This window comes from Ursus maritimus (genome assembly GCF_017311325.1).
Source record: "Ursus maritimus isolate PB19 chromosome X unlocalized genomic scaffold, ASM1731132v1 scaffold_X1, whole genome shotgun sequence".
In the NCBI taxonomy this organism is placed as follows: Eukaryota; Metazoa; Chordata; class Mammalia; order Carnivora; family Ursidae; genus Ursus; species Ursus maritimus.
This window is the reverse complement of record NW_024423319.1, coordinates 40,237,579-40,256,990: the sequence shown is the minus strand read 5'-3', so window position 1 is coordinate 40,256,990 and position 19,412 is coordinate 40,237,579. Positions and strand designations below refer to the sequence as shown.

General features: G+C 44.4%; 1 protein-coding gene across 3 annotated transcripts in view; it reads left to right on the top strand.

The window, feature by feature from the left end:
* MID2 (midline 2) overlaps positions 1-19,412 on the top strand; it is an 89,301-nt gene that overhangs the window by 22,230 nt on the left and 47,659 nt on the right. For all 3 annotated transcript variants that reach the window (XM_040629336.1, XM_040629344.1, XM_040629326.1), the window contains exon 3: positions 4,175-4,270. In XM_040629336.1, coding sequence (XP_040485270.1) covers positions 4,175-4,270 — 96 coding nt within the window. The remainder of the gene's footprint in view (positions 1-4,174; positions 4,271-19,412) is intronic.

Sequence of the window (19,412 nt, the reverse complement as noted above, 5' to 3'; positions counted from 1 at the left end):
GGGGTAGAACAGAGCACAAAGAGGCCAAGTCTACATGATACAACCGAAGCGGAACTCGAATAAAAAAAACGGAATCAGTGTTGACCGTCCCTTTAGCTCACTTGGGCCTTTTAAAATCTCAGTTATGCAAAGCAGCCAAGTATTTCCCTCACGTTGTGCCGCTTAGACACGTGTGCAGTTTGGTGAAAGCTGTAATGATGTCGTCATCCGGAGGTGAAGAGGGTCTCAGTCTCATGGCGCAAATGGCCTCTCTGACCCTCACGCAGGGGAAGCACAGAAGGACCCAGAGGTCACCTCCTGCGGCAGGAAATGGGAGCTTCATCCTGCTCCCCTGCCAACCTCCTGTCCCCCGTTTCCTCCCAGCAGATATCTCCCATTCCAATCTCCCCTGCCACTCTGGCTCTCTCTTTGTCGTGGTTCAGCTGTTCCGAGAAAGCTACACTAACGAGGCTTGGCCAGAGGGAGCCAGGCCCGGTGATCCACCGGACAGCACAAGAGAAGAACGGAACAAACCGCTGTTGCAAAACCAAACCGCAGCAGCGCGACCCCAAAAAGACACCTTTAATTTTCCGTAAGTGGACTGTGTGTACACACACACACACACACACACACACGTAGACACATAGACGCACACATACGTGTGTTCTCTTGGTGTACTTAGCCAGAGTAGAGGCAAGAAAATTACTTGGCCAAATCAGTGCAATCATTCGAGCCTAGAGTGGCCCCGAATTTCTCGTTCTAAATGATTCGCCAGGGCCAGGCGTGATAAGGAAGGGTGAGGAGACGGAATGCATAATTGCAGCAATTCTCCACTTGCCTTTGCATACGCTCATGATCGAGAATCAATCCCACTTTGAGAGGAGGCTTTCATTCCTTGCAAATGAAGAGGAAGTGAGTAAGTAAATGTTCGGGGTTTTCCTCAAATTATGTCTCGTAATGTAAGAAAACAGTGGCAAAAAGCCATCAACAGATGGTGTTTTCATTAGCCAGAGATTTATTTTTCAAAGCATTTTCATATTAATGAAGTAAGGTTGAAATTAGAGTCATCTTGTCAGTTCTAGTTCTGTGGTGTTAAAATGAGCTGGCTTTCTGCAAATTGCTAGGGGGCCCGAGCAAAATAAGCGTTTGCCATAATTCTGTGATGGTAACCCAAGTTCCATAGTCAAACCAGACCCCAAATGATGTGTTCAGCCCTCATTTTTGTTTTCAGTGGCTTTACAGAAGCTGTGAGTCTCAGTGCTGGGCCATAAATGAGGAACACGCAGCAGGGGCTCTTAGTCCTGCTCGACACTATGAATTATTTATAGGCTATTAGTTTCACAACGAGTGTTGCAACAGGTTGCCTGGACTTGTTAGAAAGCATTTTCCCCATGGAATCGTGTGTTTGAATGGAAACGCGTTACAGTTTGAAACACAAATTTCTAATTCTGTATCCTCCCTAAGTTCATTAATCTACATTATGTCTTCCTCCTCGGTCCATATAGTCAATGGCGGGACATGGGACTTCCATTGATCTAGGAATCTGGACCCCTGTGCTAGTGATCGTCATAAACCGATGGGGCCCGTTGCCAATGCCCACTGTCTAACCTAAGCTGGACTGTTTCATCAAACCGTAGCTTTGTCTTAGTCACCCCGCAGCCAGAGTTTTGAAGAGGAGTCCAGACTTGCCACCTCCACGTCGTCACTACCAAGGGACTCCCTAACTCTGTACCTTTTGGCATTTGCTTCCAAACCCCACTGAAACGCCTTTTTTGGAGGTCACCAGTGACTTCTAATGACCAAATCCACCTGCCTTTTCTTAGTCCTCCTATTTCTCGTCCTCTCCACAAAGTGGACAGTGACAAGTCCTTTCCTGAAACGTGTTTCTCTCGGTTTTCCTCTCAGCTTGGCCCAGACCTGCAGTACCAACTGCCTTGAACATCACAGCTTCCTCTTAACCAGTGTCCCTGCCCCTAGGCTCTCCTGTTTCAGGCTGCCCCACATTATTGCTGGAAGGTTGAGCTCATAAATGTGGCCCAGATTACGTCATTGTCTTGCTCCAAAGCCTTTGGCAAGTCCCCATTGCTAAAAAATAAAAATAGGTGACAACTCCCCATCTAGGCGTTCAAGACCTTCAAAACAGGACCTCCAGCTGCACTTCCAGCCTTGGCCCCTACAACTCTCCTGTACCCTCTGTTCTAGCCAAATTCAACTTCCCTTCCCCGAACACGTCCTTATACTTTATTTCCTTCCACCCAGGTTATTCCTTGTGCGTGGAACACCCGGTCCTCCTCCATCTCTGTTTGTTCAAATCCTCCTTGTCCTTCAAGACCCACCTTCGTTTCCTCTTTCTCTTGGAATTCACTGCCCCCTCCCCAGAGCAGGTGCTCATTACTTTTTGTTGTATTCGATCTCAGCCATTTCTTTCTTTCTTTCTTTTTTTTGTCTCGTGACATCTACTAAGCTTAGGGATTGTGTCCAAATCAACAATCGCTGCCCTTCTTTCTCCCTTCTTCACTCTCTTTGCCCTTGCTCAGGAGAAGGCCACGGATGGAGACGGTGGGGAGTTCAAGAGGGCCAGGGCAGACATTGTGCCCAAGCCAAGAACAGCAGAATAAATGGGGGCAAATCACTTCCACAGGGATTAAGCCAAAGAAACCAAGGGAGATCTGGCAAGAAGGGAAGCAAAGATTAAGCTGGTTCTCATAATCCAGTTTGAGAGGAAGTGAGAGCAGACTGCCCATCCTAGAAATACATATATCTATGGGAATACATCCTCTGGGATGGACTCATGGGCCAGTGCCAAGAATACTAAGGAGCCACAGCTACTTAGTAGACAAGAAAGGGGCCAAGTACGTGAGTCCTCTCCCCGTTCCCCCACTTCCCTTTGCTCCCCCTCTCCATTCCCTCCTATCAAAAACATGAACTTTGAACAACTACAAACCGTAGGAGCCATGGAGACAGCAACGAAGCAATGTACACAACCAAGGGAAGGAATGTTAGCAGAATAAGGGCCAGAAAGTTGGGGTATTACATTTGGAACAGACTTTGTGGGGGTGTTGGGATGGTGAATGAGAGAGGAGTGGATTTTGGGACTGGTCCTAGAGGAGAAGCAGCCTCCAGAGCTGAAGGCTTGGGAATGGGGAGGAATATAAAAGGCCATCATCAACCTAGAGTGAATAACATTCTGGTTTTTTTTCACATAAGGAATGGGAGGGAGTAGCTTGCTCAACTGAAAATACACTAAGAGTTCTGAGTACCTTTGTACTTCTTTTATTTTAAACAGGTTTGCAAAGTGCTTCTAATGTATACTTGAAAGGATCTATGTACCAGTAAGCAATGATGAACAATGGATGTCCTGCCTTGACACGCCAGGCGTTGCATTTTGAAGTCCATTGTCTCCATGGGCTATTCCTCAGGGCCAAAGAAGGGAAGCTGTGAGATACAATGTTCGATTTTGATGAATCTCACAGTTAAAATACCATTTTTTCCCCTGAAGGAACCTACTGATAAATCTAAAATGTTTCTAAGAAAAGAAAAGAAAAGAAAAGAAAAGAAAAGAAAAGATCCTGAATACTGGGGCAAAGTGACTGAGGCTAGAGAACCGGGTTCTAGTCCCAGCTTTGTCACCTGCTAATTATAGGACTGCGAAGAACACTTGCCCCCCATTCTGAAGCTCAGTTCTCATCTGTAAAATGCTGACATATCCTACCTCATTGATTGTTATGGTTATTAAATGGTATATACGAAATTGTCTAGTGTAGTGTCTGGCAAGTACTATTTATTCAATAAATTATAGTTCCCTTAGTCTACTCATCGGTAAAAGAGAGGATAATACTTCTTCTCCTTATGTCACTGGATTACTGTGAAGGCAAAATGAAATGCTGTGAAATACTATAAAAAGTTAAAAATATTGTAGGAAACTTAAAGTCGCCTTAATATTAAATTCCTACATCCGTGAAGTCATGAATGTCATCTTTTCCCCAATAACGAGAGGCTGGAGCAAATGCACAGCGTTACTAATTAGCACCTAGAACAGTGCTTGGCCCACAGCAAGTGCTCAATGAATCTTTGAAATGTTTGTCAACTGACTGAATGATCGCCACATAATATTGGTTCTCAAGCTCATTGAATGTTTCTTATTTTTTCCCCTCTTCCCTGTTTCCCTCTGGCTTCATACTGTCGGCGATGGCAGCAAACTCTGGAGATGAACCTCACCAACCTGGTTAAGCGCAACAGTGAACTAGAAAATCAAATGGCCAAACTAATACAGATCTGCCAGCAAGTTGAGGTACGTAATGGAAACTTTTGCAATGCTTTCAGAGGACCCGAATCAGGCAGTCCTTTGGGGGGCACTTGAGTCTTGTCAAGAATGTAGCTCGGCCATTTGGAGTGCAGGGCTGAATGATAGTTCTAGGAAGTCTCATTCCCTTAGGATGCTTGTTCCAAGAAGAGTGGCAGATGGCTATTGTTTAAACAGAAGTACATGGGTGGCGGCCGTGGACTGGGGAGGCACAGTCCAGGAGGTCATCCGTTCTCCTTTCCAAGCGGCAGGCAATATGAGAGTCCAACATGCAGTGTGTTTCTTCTCCCATCAAACTGGACATCTTAGCTTCCTAAAGAGATAGCTGGGGTGTCACAGGGGCAGCTGGGAATCCTGGGTCCTTGGAGTAGTGCAAAGTTCATTTGGGGCAGTATCGTGTCTGTAAGAGTACTTATCAGGACTGCTTCTCCTGCTCCTAGCCTCTCCTCGCATTGTCCCCACGCACCTCACCTGGTCCTCACTCATCACCGTCGCACTTGCTCTTGTCGTCAACAGATGCTCTCTATGTTCAAGTTGTCTGTGAATTGTAAAGTGTCATACAAGTCTAAGGTTTTTGAAAACCTGTTACCTATGTCAAGGCCACATCAAAGAGCAGAGCTTACAAGAGGAGTCAGTGTTTCATAAGTGGGTGTAATAAAAGAAAGATGTTATTTCTCTCTCTTTCTCAAGAGCACGGGACCTCAGCTGTAGCATTTGGTTTGGTGTTGGTTTTGTTAAAGAAGCAACGGTAGTGCTTCAAGTCTAAAGTGGGTCGGGTAAAATGTTATAGCACTCGTCCCAGGCAGTGATTGGATAAAAATGTTTCTAATTCTATTTACAACCTCATGGTCTAGTTCTAATCTTACTTCCGTGACAGATAAATGTAGTGATTCAAGTTAAATCCCACCTAGGGATTTCTACTTAAGGAAGTGTGAGAATTTTCTAGTGAGACAAAGAATCATCCTATACGAGTAAGCACTCCCCATTGTCTGGCTGTCTTCACGTCTTGCGTTTCTTAAAGTAGGGTATACTTGGATGATGAACGTCCCATAGCAATTTAATCCCTGCTGGGCACTCCCATTTGTGGAAGAGAGTGCTGCAATATGGAGGGTGCAGGGGATGCCAGTTAAACTCAGGCGCGAGGTTGTGGAATATAGCAGGAAATTTCGGGAGAAGCCCAAGGAATGGAAAGAAAGAACCCCAGAACGTAAGTTACAAAATGGGCTTCTAGCCTTGACGCTGCCATTACCCGGGGAGAGGAGTTTGAGTTAAGTCACTTAGCCTCTCCTCTTCAGGGTCCTTACCTATAATGTAAGGGGTTGAACTGACTCCCTGACCTTCGATGTGTCTTCCAGATTTCACGGGTCATGATTCTGTGAACGGTTATTTTCTTTATTCTCTTCTTTGGTGGTCTTTGATTTCGTCCTTTCCTATACGGGGAGAAACAAAACAGAAGGCATTTTGGAGTGCTTTTCAGCTAGTCAGAAATCCCTCTCTGTTCCAGTCTATCAAAGCTTCTGATTATGCTGTTAGATTACAGTATAAGAAACCCACGCTGGTGGAGAGACAAGGAAGTATTGTAAGCAGGAGACAAGATAAGGGATCCCTTGGCTTAGAATTCTCATGGTTGAGGGCGGGGTAACAGCTACTAGTGAATAAAACGTGGTTAGAAATTATAATTATCACCTTCCTCATTCTCATCAAAAAGACTATTAAGTATAGTGTAAGTTGTAGTCAAATTAGCAAAGTAAGCAGTTTATTTTCGTTGCTTATTTGCCCTGAGACCTTTCTAACATCTTATCATCCCACCCCTGGGAAGTTTATCACTCTGACCAGCCTCACCCAAACGGAGCCGGGTTCCAGCCCTTCCCAGCACACTGCACCAATCAAACCTTTGTATTCAGGGTCCCACTCTTCAAGTAGCGAGGAGCTAGTCTCGTAAAACAATGCATCATTGTGTTAATAGAGGAGGACTCATTCTGGCCCTCTACGTAACAGGCGCAGTTTTACCAGTGCCTTTCTGCAGTCAGTGCTCAGGCCTGAGCCTTGCAGGAGATGACACCCATGCCGCCGAGTGGGAGGGAAGAGCAGCCCCATGATGAACCAGCAAAGGAGGGCTTTAAGAGGGTCCCTTAGAGATGCTTGTTAAATCCATTGCGTAGGCTGCTGTCTGCTTTGGCACACAAAAGGTCACCTTTTGCTAATACTTATGCATGGCTTTGTACCGGGTATGAAGAAAACAGCGCGGGCGGGTGCTGTATCTGCCTTCGGGAGGCTTAGGCGCTGTGCAAATCCACCCCGATACGGACATACGTGTGCTGGCAATAGAGACAATGGGATAAAAATGTTAACCAACGGTTGGCAGAGAACCATGAGGTCCGGCATTACATGTCAAGGGTGAGAGTGTATTTGGGGAGTTAACTGCAGAGGCCCTCCAGTTAGGATTCTGTCTTTGACGGGAACCCCGCAGGATGGTTTATGGAAGAGCATGGCTGTGCTCTATGACATCATCCCTTCTGAAAGGTTAGGGATGTGCCCTAAACTTCCCCATAATAATAGGGTGAGTCCAGGGTACTTATTATACTCGTTCAGCACAGAGCCTGTGTGTCCAGAAGGCTTTGGAACAAGCCCTGGGATTAGAAATGCAGTTAAAGAAGGGACTTGAGACTTCATAAATGCTTATAAATACTTTATACAGTGAAATAAATGGCAGGAGACTGGCTGTCATGAGAACCGGACACTAAAGGGTGCTGTGTTTGTTTTTTTCTTTTTTTTTTTTTTTCCTTCTATCGAATCCAGCTTTGTCTATAGGGAATGACTCTATTCGCAGTGTGAACCAGGCCTTTCACGTTGGGCGGGGGTGGAGGATACCAGCTAAGGCGCTTCTGAGAAAACCGAAATAGGGCTATTTTCCTGCCAAACCTGTTCCCCTTCCTTATTGTCTGCAAATGTTTTTGTCGCAGATTGACTTTTCATAAAGGGGCTGTGAATACTGCCTCTCTCCTGGTTCTTTCTTCTTGTTCTCTGTTCTCCCCAGAAAGTAAACAAAGCCGCAGTCTTCCTATTATTACAGATCCAGAGATTAGGATCACCACAGATTTGTTAGCTGAATTCCTTAGTAAAGTCAGCCTGTTCCAGTTGCTGCCCAGCTTCCAGAATTTAGGGGATAGGCAGTTGGAAACTATTTTTTTGGTTGGGGCTGGAGAGCATGGGAAGGAGGCAGGAGCAGAAGGAAAACTCCTTTAATCTGGTTAAGGGAGGGCCATGCTTTGACACCCCCCCCATGCTGGCCACTTGATGTCTATATATAGTTCTTTGTCCTTTCTTATCAGGCATCCTTTGTTTACATTTCCAAAGGAAATCTCTGTTTCATGCATAGCCAAGGGAAAATGTATACCAACAGATGAATATTTCCTCTTGGCTTCCAAGCCTGCGCCGTTTTGTGAATAACAAGCACTCCTGAAAATATCGAGGGGAAGAAAAATAGTTAAGTACTTGGGGATCGGTCAGTCGACAACAAAGCGTTTCTTGAGCCAACACTACGTACTCAGTGCGGTGGGCAGTTTGGAAACTATAAAAGAAACATGCTGTTGCATGCCTCCAGGAAGTTTTGAGTCTAGCTAGGGAAAGGAAAACGCAGTCTCTAGTAAGAAAGAGGAGGATTTAGGGAGCAGTGTAGGGAGGGTAACCTTTCCGTTTTTACTTCTGGAGTCTTGTTGGTAAGTTTCAGGGCACTGAGCTGACAGAAGCACCTTCCTGGATATTCTATGTGGCACATGTTTTCCTCTCCTCCAGAACTGGGGTTGTCCAATGGGTTAGTCCATTCCAGAAGCCCCATGGGCAGATTGATTTCTTTCTGGTCCTTCTCAAACCTTTTAAGGAGCTGGGTGGCTTCCCTACATTGGGTCTTGGCCTCAGTTGCTTTCAGAAGTCTTACTGTGGTGTTCTCCCCTCTTCCTGCCCATATCGTGCGCTGACAGGAGATTTGGTTTGGGAAGGGCAAGAAGTGGCGCCTGACTGCTTCCCCAAGCATAAAAATAGGTGTTTGAATGGGAATTAATTTTTAAAAACCACGCTTCTATGGCTGATTTTAGCAGACGCTCCTTAAATGTTTTAGAGTGGTTGGTCGAGCTAGAAGCCAGAATCGAATCAAAAGCATTAAAGCACAAATCCGTTTGTTGGAAGAGTCTTCTCCAAGCCCCAAGGACATGATGAAATGAAGGAGTGAGTAGAGTGAAGTCAGTGTAATCAGGGACAATCTCATAGAGAAAATGCATTTTAGCCAAATGTTTAGGGAAGAAAAATAAATGACCTCCTACGCTGAGACAGAGAGCAGAGAAGTATTAGTGGAGGTGGAGAAGAGCCTGTCATATGGGCAAAAATGCTATGCTACGCCCTGGGTGGACACTGGGTAGATAGAGATAAATAGGAAAGGGTCCCTGCCCTCAACTCAAGAGAACTTACCTGACAGGTAAAATGTCAAATACGGGATGAAGTGCTAATTATTGTAATGAAGGTAAGTGCAAGATGACAGGCTAGCATGGAGCAAGTCACCTAAGTCTGCCCGAGGGACTTAGGGAAGATGGCAGAATGGAAATTAAAAAAAAATCGAGTTCTCTTGAAATAAGGGTAGAATTCTGCCAAGGGGAATGAAGTAAGGTCGTGAAGGGGCCCCCATGCAAGAACATGGAAGGGTAAAGAGCACAGGGATGTGCAGGGCACATCTTGGTTCAGCCAGAACGTGAGAGGTGAGAATCATTCATTGCAAGACGTGAGTGTGGCGAAGTAGCTGGGGCCTACGTAAGGAAGGGCCTCGTAGGCCAGGCGTCAGTACTTGGACTTTGTCCTGAAGACTCTGGGGGAGCCATGGAAAGCTTTAAAGCAGGGGAATAACTGCGTAAGACCTGCATTTCAGGATTGCTCTGGCTGTAGTCCCGCCCCCCAATGGAAGAGGGGTAAAGGTCAAAAGCAAAGGCAAAGAGACCCCGTTAGGTGGCTTTTACTGATGCAGGGAGAGACAAAGGCACAACTTAAGGTAGTATGGTAGTAGGGTTAGGGAGGAGGGGATACATTCAAAACACTTCTGGGACGTGGAATCAGTATTACTTGGTGATCAGTTAGAGGCGATGGGTGAAGGGGTAAGAGCATAGTAGGATGGTCCCCAGGTTTCTGGCTTGGACCGCTGAACAGATGTGTGGACTTTTAAATAAGTCAGGAAATACAGATGGGGGTCTTTTTAGACACGAGAGTTTGTCGTGCTGTGAGCCAGTACTCAGGTAAGAAGTGCCGAGTAGACGGCTGGCTGGATCTGGAGGTCAGGAGCAAGGTCTGGGGGAGTGGCAAAGACCTAGGCCTCATCAGCACCTAAGTAGCACGTAATGCCACGGAGAAAGTCTAGCATGAGAAGGGCCGTGACAGAGCAGCCCAATTGTTTGTCACTCTGAATAGAACAACAGATTGACCTTTCCAAAATAGATGGAAAGAGTGTGGAGCTTTTTATGAGATTACTGAGGAATGCTGTGCCTTTAAAAAATTTAAATATCAGAGGGGCGCCTGGGTGGCTCAGTCAGTTAAGCATCGGACTCTTGGTTTTGGCTTGGGTCGTGATCTCAGGGTTGTGAGATCAAGCCCCACGTTGAGCTCTGTGCTCAGCGAGGAGTGTGCTTGAGTTTCTCTCTCCCTCTCCCTCTGCCCCTCCCACCTGTGTGCTCTCTCTCTTTAAAAATAAATAAATCTTTTTAAAAATTTAAGGGGCGCCTGGGTGGCTCAGTTGTTTAAGCATTTGCCTTTGACTCAGGTCATGATCTTAGGGTCCTGGGATGGAGCCCCACATCGGGCTCCCTGCTCAGCGGGAAGTCTGCTTCTCCCTCTCCCTCTCTCCCTCCTCCTGCTCATGCTCGCTCTCTCTGTCTCTCTCTCTCTCTCTGTCTCTCAAATACATAAATAAAAAAATGTAAATATCAGAAGTAAAAGATTTCATTTGTGGATATAATCAACATTTTAGAAATTAACCTTTGTACAGACTATAATAAGTAACACTTAATGAAGATTTCCTATGTTCCAAGTGAGCACTTTATATATGTAAACTCATTTCATACTTACAACAACTCTATAAGGTAAACACTATTATTACTCCTGCTTTACAGGTGAAACATTGAGATACAGACAGGTTGAAGTTATTTACCAAGGTCATGCTGCTAGTAGGTAACAGAGTGGGGGGTTTCAATCCAGGTGCTTTAGCTCCAGAGCCTGTGCTTCTAACCACCCCATTGTGTTTCCTTTGGCAAAGCCAACGTCCATACCGCTTGAATGTCTCTTGTCCATTACCAGTGGTTCCTGACCCATCGTGAAGATGATTTAGCGTGAGTAAGGGGTGTGAGTGAGGGATGTGAACGCCAGAGGAAAGCAAAAGAGAAATGAAAAACAGAAGGGAGGAGGAAGGAACACCAGCAAAACAGAGGATCACACAGCAAAGGAAGAGAAGCCTTCAAGGTGTGGAAGGTTTGATAGAGGCCATTGGCATAGTAGCAACATCATATGGGAGAGTATCATTAGTGACCTCTGAGAGAGAAGGTTCAGCAGAAAGGTGTGAGGATGGAAGACAGACTCAGAGAGTCAAGGAGAAAGTTAAGTTGTAAGGAAATGCAGACCCCCAGGAGTTTGAAGGCAAAGTGAAAAGAGAACTAGAGTGGTGGTTATTAACCTCTGCAGTGCAGAGCAGTCTGACTCACAAACACACATATAAACTCTAGTCGTTGATTCTGTGACCGGGTGGCTAGTAACAGGACTCGCTCGTCCACTCTGACTTGCACCGCACATGCGCCATTTCCCTTCCTCACTTGGCTTCCAGCCACCTTTCCAACCCAAGGCCCTCTTGCCCAGCTCCAAAGCCTCAGTTTCTACAATTCCAGCCTTCCAGAAATGGTATGTAGGTTCTGGGATGCAGCGTGCCATGGTAGCTTTGGAGCTGGACGGACAGGAGTCACGCTCGCTGTTGTAGCCTTGGACACGTAACTACTCTGCGCTCGGTTTCATCATCTGTGGAGCTTAGACTAATCATACCTTGAAGGGAAAGGTAGTACATGCAGAGCACTTGCTACTGTGCCTGGGAGAGTCAAGGCTCAATAAATGGTGCTAGTAGTTGTTGCTGTGGTGAGAGGAGTAGGGTTCACAGCAGGTGCAGTTGTTAGCGGTAGTAGTAGTAAGTAATATTTCTGGGCACCACACCTTTTCCAGAGATTCCTCTCGCAGACCTCAGGACTTCTAGAGGTATTTATCTTTATTTCTGAGGGTTGGGAGGACAGTGATTCCCAAATGCTCCCCATCAATTTCAAATTTAACGTACATGGACTAGAACGCTCCTTGGGAAGGAGGGGTGTAGTGAATTGCAGCGCTAAAAATGTCGGTTTTTAGTCTATATGGCTCAGCCATATAGACCCCATTCCATAACCCATCAACAGCTCTGCAAAGGTGCCACAGTAGAACGGGGTCTTGCGCCCAATAAGCTGCTCATTTTCAGTTACTGAACTAAATTTTACCTAGTGGGGAAAAAGTTCACTGCCCTTCTGCAAGAATACCTAAGGGAGTCTTTAAGTTGATACTTAAGTAAACTCGCCCATTATCCTGCCCAGATGCCTCTTGATTACTGCCTCTAAGCAAAGACAAAAAGAAAAGTTTTAGGGCGGGACGCATACTTTGATTTCTAGTGGTTTCAAAAAGAGTTCTTTGAGATTTTTTAAATGTTTAGTAGCCAAAATGTTCTGTATTTTTGTGAGAGATCACAGAGCAAGTGGAGCTGACTTAACAGCTCCTGAGGAAGATTCGGGCTACTAGCACCTGGTGAGAATGAAATAGCTATTTTGAAACCAATGTGGAATTATAGGTGGAAAAAAATGATTTTCATGCACAATGAAAAATAAGTGCATAGTGACCTAGTCAGTCTATTCAATTATACTCCTGAAATGATTAATTCAGAGTATTACGTTCAATCCTATTAAGTATATGGCAATTGACATTTAATATAGATGAAAAGCCTAAGTCAACTGTGGAATCCAAGGTGTGGGCAGAGCCTATTTTTATACAAGGAAAGCAGATGCTTTATAATTTTTCAGTCATCTAAAGTGTTCCGTTCTTTTTCAAACATACTTTTTGACAATTCTTGCTAAATTCCAGCAAAATACAAAATTCGAGGACATGAATTGCTGCATTTGAAACATTTGGACACATGGCAGGGTTGTGAGGATAAAATGGGTGAGGATTAATATCGTTTCTCCTCTCCTCCTCCCCCACATCTGTAGGGCATATAAGCTCTCTGGTGTAGTCATGTTTTCATAGTCAAAACAGTTCATAGAGGCATGCACTCTTGTTCTGTTTTTACACTTTCTTTGGCGCAGTGAAGTTCATTTTATAGCCCCATTTCCCATCTGCTGCCTTCCTCCTCCAGTTCCCGTTTCTCAGTGTTCAAATTCCAGGTTACTCACCGAATGACCAGAACACCTGCCTCATTTTGGACCCCTGCCTGGCTCCGCTCTTTGCACAGCCCACCCAGGTTCCCCATGTCCAGCATGCCCTTGGAAAGTTGGTGGAATTCTAATAATTCAAGCGAAAGTCCTGTCAAGCCCACTGTGTTTGTTTAAATGTTTCCAGTTCTGCCCCTACCTCCAATCTCTCCTGCGTCAATCCGACCCGCAAAAAATCAAATCAAAGACAGAAAGCAAAGACCCCACAAAACGAAAACCACCACCACCACAACAGAACATTCACGCAGCCATTGAGATGCCCTTTCTGGGGCGCCTGGGGGGCTCAGTCCGTTGGGTATCTGCCTGCGGCTCAGGTCATGATCCCAGGGTTCTGGGATCCAGCTCTGAGTCAGGCTCCCTGCTCAGCGGGGAGTCTGCTTCTCCCTCTGCCTCTGCCCCTTCCCCCTCCCCGTGCATGCTCTCTCTCTCTGAAATAGATAAAATCTTCAAAAAACAAAAAAAAAAAAAAAAGAAAGAAAGAGAAATGCCCTTTCTGCCCCTGCCTGACTGGAGAAGTCTAGCTGTGTGATAGGGTGAGCAGGGTTGGGAGTGGGAAAGAATCCTAATTGAATCGTATGTGCTGGGCTCCGTGCTGGAGGCATTCTTGTTCCTGATGCCACTTAGTGTTCGTGACACCCCATGATACCACTGGTGGCACTCTTGTTTTACAGATGATGAACCCAAGGATGAGGGAAGTTAGATGTTTTTTCTCCCTTCATTAAACAGCTCTAGAGGCATAGATGGCCTCTTTGGAGGCTTGGTCCATGGCAAGCCTCTCAGTACGGGTCTTCGAGAGCCGAGAGCCGGAGCGGCGCTGTGCTCACAGTCCTTCCTGGGGGAGGAAGCAGAGGGAGGATTGCCGCTCGAGTGGGCAGAGGCAAGCGGGAGCGTCCACTATTAAGGCACTTTTACTTACTCAGATTAATTTTGTGCCATGAGACCCAAGTGAGGGGTGAAAACAGAGTGGGCAGCTCCAGGTGACCCATACCGACCCGAGTCACACAGGCAGTTTACTGTGGCACCCGCACTTCCTTCCAGAGACTTCCTTCCGGAGACTGCTCCGTGGGGGTCCTCCTTCTAGGCTTGTGCATGAGCGTGTTGCCAGGTAAAAGCAGTCTCCGCACCACGCATGTTTCTCTTAATAGTTACAAAAGAGGTTGACAGCAAAGATTTACTCTCAAAAGCATACTTAATGTTATCACATTTAAATAGCCTACGAATAAATACAATACCCCAATGACTGCAAATACATAGATTTCCTCAGTAAAAGAGCGGGTACATTGTTGTGATTAATGGTGGATGGTGTCCTTTGGTGAAGATTATTGAGAAGTGCACATATGCCCAGGGAATCAGCTCTTTACTCCATACCTCGCCCCCTGCCCACTACTCCTCTCACCTAGATCGTATCTTCAATCCAAGTTTACCCCTTCTCAGGCAGTTCTGGAAACTCTCATTACTGCCAAGAGCTTTGCGTGCATTAGCTCATTTAATCCTCACGGTAACCTCGTGAGGGAAGTACTGTTATGATTCTCAGTTTACAGATGGGGAAACTGAGGCATAGAGCAGGTAACTAATTTGCACAAAGTCACAGATAAGTGGCAGAGGGAGGGTTGGCATCCGGCCAGACTCTGGAGTCCCTGCTCTTATAACCACATGCTGTATCAAAAGTGAAGCAAAAAGCTGACAAGATTCATCAGTCAGTGGCTCTATGTACTGCCTTTTGCAAGTTGCTGATTATCGTGCCTAAGGTCTGGGTAAAGACACATGTCTACCTGGATAGCCTGGCTTGGTGTGTTGTGTGAGTGTGCATCCATGTGGGAACGGCCTGGTGTGTATCTGGAGCAGCATGTGGGCATGCCTTTCTTTTTTTAAAATTTTATTTATTTATTTGACAGAGAGAGAGAGTATGAGTGGGCAGTGGCGGAGGGAGAAGCAAGCTCCCTGCCGAGCAAGGAGCCTGATGCGGGGCTCGATCCCAGGACGCTGGCATCCTGACCTGAGCCAAAGGCAGACGCCTAACTAATTGAGCCACCCAGGTGACCTGGGTGTGCCTTTCTTTGTGGTGATAAGCTTTTCATACAGCACACACATGCGCTTACATGCCTTTGTGCTTGCTATAGGCATCTGTCTATTTCATAGATGGCTGCCTGGGTGTTGGTCTCGTGTGTGTGCATGTGTGTTTGTAGGGGGGATATTGTAAAGAGGGCATATGTGGAAAGAAGAACATATGTCCAGTGAGAGAATTAGTGTTTAAACTGGGTCGTGAGGTCCTCTTTGACCTCTGTTTTTTTTTTTTCCCCTCAGAGGGTTCTTCACAATCCCTTGGTATTTTCCACATAAAGGAGGAGAAACCGGGAGACAACTGGAGGAGATTGCCTTTTGTTTCCTCCGATTGGAAGTGTCGTCTCTTGTGTTCAGAGCAGGTTTCCCCCTCGTCTCCTCTATATCCCACGCCGGTTTCCAGGTTCTCCTTAGCAACATCAAAGGCACAAGACAATCATTGGCTTTAGAATAATTTCTGAACCAGTAAAGCTTTAGCTACAAAATTGCATCATACCAATGGGAGTCCATGTCCTATAGAACCACAGAATTCCACCTTACGCTCCTCCACGCCTACTCTATATCCGGGTAATTGTGCACTGGCACAGATCAGCGGGTGGAGGAGCGCACAAAGATGTCTTCCTAGAAACGTGGCAGGTGGGGAGGCAACCACAGGACATGAGGACGATTAGAGAAGGTGAGAGGACAAGGCAGGAAAGGATCACAATGGGAGGCAGTCAGAAAGTATGTGAAAAAGAGGGGGAAAACAATCACAGTGTGCCAGTTTACTACCGAGTGCACACACAACGGAATTCTTGCCAAATTTGTGGGGTGTTCTAGCATCCGAAGAGCTCTGAATCTTCTAGCCTCCCGGGGCTATTCTGGGATTCTGATTGCCACCCAGTCATCAGCCAAGAAATCCAAACTATTTTAGGAGGATTCCATTGGCTTTTGAATGAAATGGAATTTATGTTATATTGGTAGCACAGAGAGAACATTTATGTATAAGAAGCAAAAAAAAATCTGATCTCGCACATGAGTAGGCAAATTGTATATTGTCTGCACGCCAGGGAGTAGAATTAAACATCTTCGTGCTCTCATACTCCATTTCTGTCAAAAACGGGATATTGGCAGCAGACCGTCTGACGAAAACCATTGACCTCCAGTGAGTCCACGCGTAATGCTAACCCACTGTACAGCTGCTAAGCCAGTGACACGTCATTAGCCCAGTAGGTGAACGCAAATGGCATTCCCTGGGTTTTGGTGTTTATTATTTATGGTCTTTTAAACAGTAACTACCCTCGTAAAGAGTCAGGAAAACCTACGTCACTTTTTCCTTTGTGAACCTTTATCAGAAGGTATTGATTAAACTCCACTGTGTGCTTAGTTAGCATTGTATGAATTGCCCTGGGACTAGAGCAGGTAGGTAAGTCACTGTCTTTGTCTTTGAGGATATTATCGTCTAGTTGAGGAAGCAGAACTAACAGTATGAAGCAGTGGTAAGCAATACAAAATAAAATAACTGAGTGCGAAATTGTGATACCAACTTTGCACGCTGTTACGAGTACAGAGGAGCAGGAGGTTGAAGAAGGCTAACCTAACCACTGTATCCTAAATAGCTACCATTTACTGACGCTTAATATGTGCTATTGTGCTACAGCCTTCACGTGCATTATCTCATTTAATCCTCTCAGCTACCTCTGAGGTAGGAACTATCATTATCCCCATTTTTCTCAGATGAGGAAATTCAGATAACTACGTTACTTATGCAAGGGACGTGATGGGACAGGAGATTGAGAGAGGCAAGGAGGGACCTGATCACGAAAGACCTTAAGACTCATGGTAAGAAGTTTGGAATTCATCCCAAGGTCAGAGGGAAGCCAATTAAAAGTTAATGTGAAGCCATTTTAAGTATGGGGATAGTGTGTCTTTAAACAGATTATGCTGCCTGGCTGCTGGGTTAAGACCACATTGAGAAGATTCAAGACCAAAGAGAGAGAGACCAGTTAGGTGACTGTTGCAGCACAGTGCCTGAAATATAGTAGGTGCTCAGTGCGCACTTGTTGGGTGGATGGATAGTTGGATGGATGGATGGGTGGATTAATTTAAGGAAGAGATTCTAGTGGACAGAACAAGTGAGGTAACAAGAAAGGATGGAAGGGGGCAGATTTGAGTTATATTTAGGAAGTAAAATGTATGGGATTTGATGCTTCATTGGATATAGGGAATGAGAAAGGGAAGTTAAGAATGATGCCCAGGATTTCTGAGGGGCCAAGCACTGCCATTTATTCATTTGAGGGACATTAGAGAAGAATCACATCTAAAGGAAAAGGATATGGGAAGGAGATGTGCTCGGTTTTGGAAACACTGAATTCGTGGTGCCTGTGGTTATGCAAACAAAAATGTCACTAAGCAGTCAGATATGTGGGTCTCAATTTCAGGAGAGGAGTTTCGGATGGAAATAGGGATAAGCAAGGCAAATATGGATTTTTGGGGGGTGATGGAATTATTCTAAAGTTGATTTGTGGTAATGATTACACAATTCCGTAAATTTACCAAAAATCATCGAATTGTTCCCTTAAAACAGATGCACTTCGTGGTATGTAAATTATATCTCAACAAAGATTTTAAAAATTAAAAAAAAGAGACAAGCAAGGCACTGTCATATAGGTGGTATTGAGGCCTTAGAAGTGGATGAGATCGCTTAAGAGGGTTCATGTATTAGAACTCTCAGAATACTGGCATCTAAGGTATACAGGCAAATGAGTTGGAGTGATCAGAAGGATAACTAGCAGAATTAGGGCCATGGAACCCAAGGGAAGAGAGTATAGTATTTACAGAAGAAGTAAATGGATAATCTTTTTTTGTTTTAATGAGAGGAGAGACATAAATGTCTTTAAATGCCAATGGGAAGGAGCCATTTGACAGGGAGAAGTTGAGTGAAGGAAAGAGAGGGGAAGATGAATCAAGCAAGGACCCAGAGAGGAAAGGATGCAGAGCTTCCCGTCAACTTCTCCCTGGGAGAAGTTGAGGTTTTTGGATATGAGGTTTTGCAGCTTATTTTAGGATATGGAGTTTTGTTTTCTTCCAGATAAGTAGCTACTGTGCCAAGACCATGTATTCATACAACAGTCCTAAGGATTATTTTATTTTAGGATATGGGGTTTTGCAGCTTATTTTAGCATATGGAGTTTTGTTTTCTTCCAGATAAATAGCTTACCATGCCAAGACCATGTATTCATACAACAGTCCTTATCCCATCAAATGGATTTGCCGCCATTGCCATATATTGGGTTTCCATATATATTTGGACCTATTCTAGACTCTGCTCTGTTCTACTCATTGAATGTTCTGTTCATATGCCAATACCTTCTATTTTCATTCTAGTGGATTTCTGGTAACTTTTAATATTTGGTGATATCCGCTATTTCTTTGTCATAATTTTCTTGCTATTGTTGGATATTTTGTTCTCATTCTCTGCATGAACTTTAAAATAATTTTATCCAGTTATAAAATATACTCAATTTGGATTGTGATTATCATTGTATTACAGTTATTAATTTTACAAAGAAATGATAAATTTTCCCAATCAGAATCATGGTATATCTCTGCATTTTTTAAAGTTTTATTTTGGGGACTTCTCTTTAATATTTTATTGTTTTCCTCAAATAGGTATAGTAGCTTTCTTGCTAAATTGATCCTCAGGCATTTTACAGTCTTGTCCCTATTGTGAACGGGTTGCTTTTCTATTTCCATTTAAGGGGTACCTGGGTGGCTCAGTTGGTTAAGCGTCTGCCTTCGGCTCAAGTCATGATCCCAGGGTCTTGGGATAGAGCCCCGCATCGGGCTCCTTGCTCAGTGGGAAGTCTCCTCCTCCCTCTACTCTAAGCCCTGCTCCTGCTTTCTCTCTGTCTCTCTCTCAAATAAATAAATAAAATCTTAAAAAAATAAAACAGCATATGGAGAAAAGCTCTTGATTTTATATATTTTCTTATATATAATAATCTTACCAAATTAGGTCCCTTAACTAAACAAACAAACAAACAAACAAACAAACAAACAAACCTAGAGGCTCTTAGGTTTATCTGAAGTAGTTATTTTTTTAAAACCAATATTTATACCAATTATTTAATTTTCTCATTTTCTTTTGCCTCAGCTAAAACATTAAAAACACTGCCAAATAATAGTGGCAGTATCAGTCATCCTTGCCTTATTCATGATCTGGAAAGGACTTTAACATTTTCTGCATTTAGCATGACATTTGGTATTTGTTTTTTTAGCATATTTAAAAGTTATAATTTATGTAGAGTTTTTATTTGAATTGGCTGCTTAAAATCCACCGTGGTGGGAGTCTTTGCACCATGGAAATCAGCAAGCACTACAAATAGTGGCTTTTCTTGAGAGCCAATTATTAAATGTTTACCAGCACACTATTTTCTCTGAGTGTATCCCCTTTCCATTGTCAGTATTGTGTTTTTTGTTTAGTTTTGCTTTCTCTTTTTCCATAATCAGGATTTTTGAAGAACCTGCTCTTGGTTTTAATTATCCTTTGTATGATAGTTTCATTTTGA